This window comes from Bison bison, unplaced genomic scaffold, assembly GCF_000754665.1.
Source record: "Bison bison bison isolate TAMUID 2011002044 unplaced genomic scaffold, Bison_UMD1.0 scf7180017863882, whole genome shotgun sequence".
Lineage (NCBI taxonomy): Eukaryota > Metazoa > Chordata > Mammalia > Artiodactyla > Bovidae > Bison > Bison bison.
The window spans coordinates 62181-69974 of record NW_011494454.1 but is presented as its reverse complement, the minus strand read 5'-3'; the positions used below and the strand labels follow the sequence as shown (position 1 = coordinate 69974).

Genomic DNA, 7794 nt, shown 5'->3' with positions numbered 1-7794 from the left:
AATACATTGATTACATCGTATGAACATCTTAGAATTTAATATATGGAATCAATTAATTTTTTTCACTAATTATTTTTTAAACCACAAAATTAATAAATGAAAAAATTACTGTTAAAGGTCAAATAATAAAGAAATATATAGAATAAAAATTTAAATTCTCACCATTGGAAATTAGGTGTATTCTTTAAGATCATTTCTTCTGTGGCATACAAATTTACATATATTTCATTTTATTTTGGAAGAAGAGAGTCATGCTTATTTTTTATAATTTCTGAAACTTGATTTTTATTTAGCAATGTGACATGGCAGTATTCGCCAACATTGCCCATAATCTATTTTCTCTCCTACTATCCCATACTTATGTTGTAGGTGAGTGTGTTCCTTAGCTGAGAGCCATATAAGTGCTACTGGGAATGTTTAGATTATAGTTATGAACATGTGCAAGTCTTTCTGCATGGCAGATTTCTAATGTAGGTGGCAATATCAGCATTGTGTTTAAATTTTCTTAAAAAGGTATTTCCACATTATACTTCCAGAAAAATAGTCCTCCCATACAATTTGTTTTACAAATCATCTATAGCAAAGTAGTTCATTGACTTAATTTCCATTTCATAAAGAATCAGTGACCATTGACACCTTTTATATGTCACTGGCCAGTTAACTTCTGTGAATTTCCTGTTCATATACTTCATATATTCATATTCATATTGGGCTGGTTGACTTTTCTTTGGAGATTTGTAGTAGTTCTCATTGTACAGTGGACTACCAGTCCTTTTTCTGTTACATGTGTTGCAGGATGGATTTGAGAAAAATTATTTAAACCTGTATGTGTGATTGAACAATACTATCTACTATGGCACCATATTAGTTCTGTTTTTCTTTAAAAATGTGTCAATTATTTAGGCAGCTTTCATGGAAAATTCAGTGGTAAATTTTTCTTATAATTCTCCCAGTGTCAGTGTTTTATTTTATTTTTGAAATAAATTATGCCTCAGGTTGATAAATGTTTGCCATATGACATGGACAGTGATCCTCTTGACCAATAAGACAAGTATGCTTTCCTCAGCTGGACCACTTTCATTGTACACTGCTTTCCTGATGTTCAGTTTTTAGGAATGTCTTAAGATTGCTTTCATTTGATTTATCAATTTCCATGAAATTTATGTAATTTTTGTATCCTGCTCATTGTTATTATGTCAGTCATAATGTGCCTAGGTTTATATACATATATATTCGTGTGCATTTTGAGAAAATGAAAATTCAATAAGACCATTTATTATATTATCTTAATATACAGTTGAGACCTACATCCATTATTGAAGGCTGAATATCGATGCGAAAGAGATAAGGTGATTATTTTTAAAGGTGATGAGGAAAAAATAATTAGGTCAAAATATCAAAGATTTTCCCAAATATCTCAGTTGTTTTTTTTTTTTTTTAAATAGGAAGCAGGTAGCAGAGGCTATATTTCTAATTCCACAAACATTCCACTGGGAAATGAGTTAAACTGGATGAAGACAAATGTTACATCATGGCTTTAGGTAAGAAGTAATGGTGAAGCTGGATGCACAGTTAAAAAGCAAGAAGAAGAAGTGTTATTGGTCTCACAAATGAAACAAAAAGGTGAATCAACACAATTCTGATTATTGTACAGTTTCTGTAGCAAGATAAAACTATAAAATTCTGCATCAAAATGAAATTAAAATATTCTGGATATCTACAAAATAACATGGATACTAGGAATAAACTTGTTGCTGTGCACAATATGTGAAACATTGTTATATTCAATAATTTTTTGTATAACGTTTGAATTAAAATCAAAATGAATAAAATAAAAATATGAATTTCAATATATAGTCATATAGTTTTATTTTTATTTAACATGACACATTTCTACTCTTAAGCATAGAAAATCCCTTAAACTAATTTTGATCTAAGGTGCTAAGCTGTGACTAGCCATTTTGTCACAGGAGGATGGGAGCCTTAACTCCTTCCTGTTGGAATTAGCTAGAAGAGTTCCAGCTATGGGGCATATTTGCTTCAGGCCTCACATCCAGCTACTCCCTCTTCTTCTTTCCTGTTTTAAGAAACTTTCGGTAACAAAATAGGTAACATTTTGTGATGACAAACGCAGCAGTTGCCACACATGCTAGCAGGAACCCAATCACATCCAGAGAGTGGTACTGGTACCAGCTGAGATTGTGGGCGGCTGGCCGAAGGTGCTTAGCTCCTTTGTGGCGCATGACAAACTCAATCCAGAAGACTGCTCGGTCAAGGGGCTTCATAGGCTGATCACGTTGAATGCTTGATAACCACATCACATTCTTTTTATATCTGAGGAAAAATCAAATAGACATCAGTTTATAGAATGAACTAGAAAAGATAAGTATGTAACAGTTTCATACAGATGGTAAAATTGAATGCTTCATAGAGTGGAAGAAATACAGATTATTTCCCTCAGAGTTGATTAGACATCACAGCTTATGTAATACAATTTATTAAATGCATAGGGTTTCAAGCTATGAAAAAAGAGAAAATTGGAAAGAGAAGCATTTGTAATTTAAAGAATGAATGAATTAAATCCCAAAGGCCAGAAGAGAGAAAGGAAATACATATTTTGAGTGTTCAAAGTTCGAGCTATCCAGGAAGGAGTTGGTAATAGATTCTGGTGGATAGATTTTAAAATACTATTATAATCCAGAAATAGGAGACCTATCCATGATGAGATTCAGGGACATGTCCAGGCAGTGCTGGTCAGGAGTTAATGTTGACATCATATTAGTGGAGTAATATTTAGAAGTGTGGACGTGAAGTGCCTTGGTTTGAATCTTAACTCTGATTGCCTACTTTTTTCATTGTCAAATGGAATGTTAGGAATAGCATCTTTTCTGATTATCTGGAGGAATAATACATTTATTCTTAGGGGTATTCTTGGGCTTCCCTCATAGCTCAGTTGGTAAAGAGTCTGCCCTGGTTCGATTCCTGGGTCAAGAAGATCCTCTGGAGAAAGGATAGGCTACCCACTCCAGTATTCTACCCACTCCAGTATTCTTGGGCTTCCCATGTGGCTCAGCTGGTAAAGAATCTGCCTGCAAAGTGGGAGACCTGGATTCGATCCCTGGGTTGGGAAGATCCCCTGAATAAGGGAAAGGCTATAGGGAGCCTGGAGTGTGAAATCAAATGGGCCTTAGGAAGCATTACTATGAATAAAGTTAGTGGAGGTAATAGAATTTCAGCTGAACTATTTCAAATCCTAAAAGATGATGCTGTTAAAGTGCTGCACTCAATATGTCAACAGATTTTGGAAACTCAGCAGTGGCCACAGGACAGAAAAAGTCAGTTTTCATTCCAATCCCAAAGAAGAGCAATGCCAAAGAATGTTCAAGCTACCATACAGGTGTGCTTATTTCATATATTAGCAAGGTTATAACCAAAATCTTTCAAGCTGGACTTCAGCAATGTGAACCAAAACTTCAAGATGTACAATCTGGGTTTAGAAAAGATAGAGGAAACAGAGATCAAATTGCCAACATTTGCTTGATCATGGAGAAAGCAAGTGAATTCCACCAAAACATCTAGTTCTACTTAATTGACTACGCTAAAGCCTTTGACTGTGTGGATCACAAGAAAATATGCAAAATTCTTAAAGAGATGGGAGTACCAGACTACCTTACCTATCTCCTAAGAAACCTGTATGCAGGTCAAGAAGAAATAGTTAGAACCAGACATGGAAAAATGGACTACTTCAAAATTGGGAAAGGAGTATCTCAAGGCTCTATATTGTCACCCTGCTTTCTTAACTTCTATGCTGAGAACATCACGTGAATTAACAGACTAGATGAATCACAAGCTGGAATCAAGATTGTCAGGAGAAACATCAACAACTTCATATATGCAGATGAGGTTACCACTCTAAGGGCAGAAAGAGAAGAGGAACTAAAGAGCCTCTTGATGAGGGTAAAAGAGGAGAATGAAAAAGCTGATTTAAAACTCAGCATTCAAGAAACTAAGATCCATCACTTCAAGTCAAATAGAAGGGGAGAAATTGAAAGCAGTGACTTTAAAAAAGCAGATTTTATTTCCTTGGGCTCTAAATTCACTGTGGATGGTGACTGCAACCACAGAATTAAAAGATGTTTGCTCCTTGGAAGAGAAGCTATGACAAACTTAGACAGCATTTTAAAAAGCAGAGATATCACTTTGCCAACAAAGGTCTGTGTAGTCAAAGCTATGGTTTTCCCAGTAGTCATGTACAAATGTGAGAGTTGGACCATAAAGAAGACTGAAGGCCAAAAAAATTTATGTTTTTGAATTGTGGTGCTTGAGGAGACTCTTGAGAGTCCCTTGGACTGCAAGGAGATCAAGCCAGCCAATCTTAAAGGACATCAACCCTGAATATTCACTGGAAGGACTGATGCTGAAGTTGAAGCTTCAATACTTTGATCACCTGATGTGAAGGGCAGACTCATTAAAGACCCTGATGCTGGGAAAGATTGAAGGCCTGTTCTGTAAAAAAGCACAGTGGAAACACTGTATTTTTGAGAAGAGGGCAGGGATTCAGAAATATTTTTGTAATACAATAGGGAAAGACTATACAGAAGTGCAAAGTGCACGTGTTAGTTGTTCAGTCATGTCTGACTCTGTGTGACCCCACCAACTATAGCCCACCAGGCTCCTCTGTCCATGGAATTCTCCAGGCAAGAATATTGGAGTGGGCTGCTATTTACTTCTTCAGGGGATCTTCCTGACTCAGGGATTGAACCCAGGTCTCATATAAACCTTGCATTGCAAGAAGATTCTTTACTTTCTGAGCTACCTGGAAAGTCCTAATGTAATGGGAATTTGAGATGAATTATGTCACTGTGATTTACTAAAATTAAACCATCTTAGAAGAATTTAAAACATTTGTGGATTTTACATGCTGAAAGAAAGTATGCAGATGAGTCCTCATAGCATTCATGGTTCCCTACTTTAGCTTTGTTCTCAATTCTTCCTCTTCATCCTTGTTACCTTTGAGGGATTCTTCACAATCTAATAAGTTCTTTCAAAATTTATCCACCATTCTTGAGCCTTTGACAAACCTTTTCCCTACAACCATGGAAAAAACTTAAGGTGACACAATAGGCTATTGTTGACTGTTTTCAAAACATTGAGCAAGTCTTACTCCTCTGTTTTTATGTGACAACCCCTTCCTGCCTCCCATGTCTTCCCAAGAGAACACCTCTAGAAATAGTATATAGTAATATGTATACACATGTACATATACATATATATATATACTCACGAAGGATTATTAATGACTTCATTCAATGCATTAAGCAAATCTCTTGTTGACATTGTTTCCAAGTCCAAACTGACAGCTGCTCCCTTGGCCTTCATATGAGCGATGTTATCAGGTTGATCAGCAAACAAAGGAATGCCCACCATAGGGATCCCATGGTAGATGGCCTCGTAAATGCCATTGGTTCCACCATGAGTTAAAAAGGCTTTGGTTTTTGGATGACCTAGGATTGAATGAATTTTAGTAAAATTATTAATTGAGTCTTAGAAATAAAATGAGTACTAGAAGGCACTGAAAGAAACAGTGTATTTTAGATAGATGATTATACACAGGAAACTTCATTTAAATTGCTATCGGAACTCTTAGCAAGAATCCACTAATTCTGCTGGAGAGGTTAAGTGAAGGCTTCTTAAAAGAAGAGCTTTGTCACTTGAACTTCATAAATTCAAGATTGGCAGGTAAACAAATTGAAAGAACATTCTGGGTAAAAGAAACCACATGAACATCAATCACATCAAAACAAACAAACAGGGAGGGCATGTCAGAAATATAGTCTATAAAGAAATTCTGAAGACATTTAGTTTGATAGAAAGGGTGTCAAGTGCAAAGGAAGGGTAATACTAGTGGTACTGGAATCCAAGGAAGGAAAATCTGTATTTTATCATAAAATGTGTAATTTTTCAAGAAAAATATTGTGATACAAATTAAGTTATTTGTTTAACAGGAACAGACTCACAGATTTAGAGGATGAATTCATTCTTATCAGGGATGGGGTGGGGAGGGCCAGACGGGGTTTTGGATTGACAGGTACACACTGCTATATTTAAAATAGATAACCAAAAAGACTCTACTATAAAACAAGATTATATATAAGAGAACTACTGGTAATAAAAGATGAACTGTTATGTTTTCAGTTCAATTCAGTCCCTCAATTGTGTCCAACTCTGTGACCCCATGAATCACAGCACGCCAGACCTCCCTGTCCATCACCAACTCCCGGAGTTCACTCAAACTCATCCATCGAGTTGGTGATGTCATCCAGCCATCTTATCCTCTGTCGTTCCCTTCTCCTCCTGCCCCCAATCCCTCCCAACATCAGAGTCTTTTCCAATGAGTCAACTCTTCGCATGAGGTGACCCAAGTATTGGAGTTTCAGCTTCAGCATCAGTCCTTCCAACGAACACCCAGGACTGATCTCCTTTAGGATGGACTGGTTGGATCTCCTTGCAGTCCAAGGGATGCTCAAGAGTCTTCTCCAACACCACAGTTCAAAAGCATCAATTCTTTGGGGCTCAGCTTTCTTCACAGTCCAACTCTCATATCCATACATGACCACTGGAAAAACCATAGCCTTGACTAGACGGACTGTTGTTGACAAAGTAATATCTCTGCTTTTCGATGTGTTATCTAGGTTGGTCATAACTTTCCTTCCAAGGAGTAAGCATCTTTTAATTTCATGGCTGCAATCACCATCTGCAGTGATTTCGGAGCCCAAAAAAATAGTCTGACACTGTTTCCACTGTTTCCCCATCTATTTCCCATGAAGTGATGGGACCAGATGCCATGATCTCATTTTCTGCATGTTGAGCTTTAAGACAACTTTTTCACTCTCCTCTTTCACTTTCATCAAGAGGCTTTTTAGTCCTTCTTCACTTTCTGCCATAAGGGTGGTGTCATCTGCATATCTGAGGTTATTGATATTTCTCCCAGCAATCTTGTTTCCAGCTTGTGCTTCTTCCAGCCCAGCATTTCTCATGATGTACTCTGCATATAAGTTAAATAAGCAGGGTGACAATATACAGCCTTGACGTATGCCTTTTCCTATTTGGAACCAGTCTGTTGTTCCATGTCCAGTTCTAACTGTTGCTTCCTGACCTGCATATAGGTTTCTCAAGAGGCAGGTCAGTTGGTCTGGTATTCCCATCTCTTTCAGAATTTTCCACAGTTTATTGTGATCCACAAAGTCAAAGGCTTTGGTATAGTCAATAAAGAAGAAATAGATGTTTTTTTATGGAACTCTCTTGCTTTTTCCATGATCCAGTGGATGTTGGCAATTTGATCTCTTGTTCCTCTGCCTTTTCTAAAACCAGCTTGAACATCAGGAAGTTCATGGTTCACGTATTGCTGAAGCCTGGCTTGGAGAATTTTAAGCATTACTTTACTAGCATGTGAGATGGTAGGTGTTGTGAGAGGGCTTCAGAGGGCAGACACACTGAAACCATAATCACAGAAAACTAGCCAATCTGATCACACAGACAACAGCCTTGTCTAACTCAATGAAATTAAGCCATTCTGTGTGGGGCCACCCAAGACGGGAGGGTCATGGTGGAGAGGTCTGACAGAATGTGGTCCACTGGAAAAGGGAATGGCAAACCACTTCAGTATTCTTGCCTTGGGAACCCCATGAATGGTATGAAAAGGCAAAATGATAGGATACTGAAAGGGGAACTCCCCAGGTCGGTAGGTGCCCAATATGCTACTGGAGATCAGTAGAGAAATAACTCCAGAAAGAA

The 7794-nt window shown here is 37.3% G+C and overlaps 1 protein-coding gene across 1 annotated transcript in view; it reads right to left on the bottom strand.

Moving 5' to 3' along the window:
• Positions 1–1262: 1262 nt before the first annotated feature.
• Positions 1263–7794, bottom strand: part of LOC104984105 (UDP-glucuronosyltransferase 2B4-like) — a 27634-nt gene continuing 21102 nt past the window's right edge. The window contains exons 5-6 of the mRNA XM_010833723.1: positions 5285–5504; positions 1263–2334 (exon numbers count right to left, since the gene is read on the bottom strand). Of these exons, the coding sequence (XP_010832025.1) occupies positions 2058–2334; positions 5285–5504 (497 nt within the window). The 3' untranslated portion in view covers positions 1263–2057. The remainder of the gene's footprint in view (positions 2335–5284; positions 5505–7794) is intronic.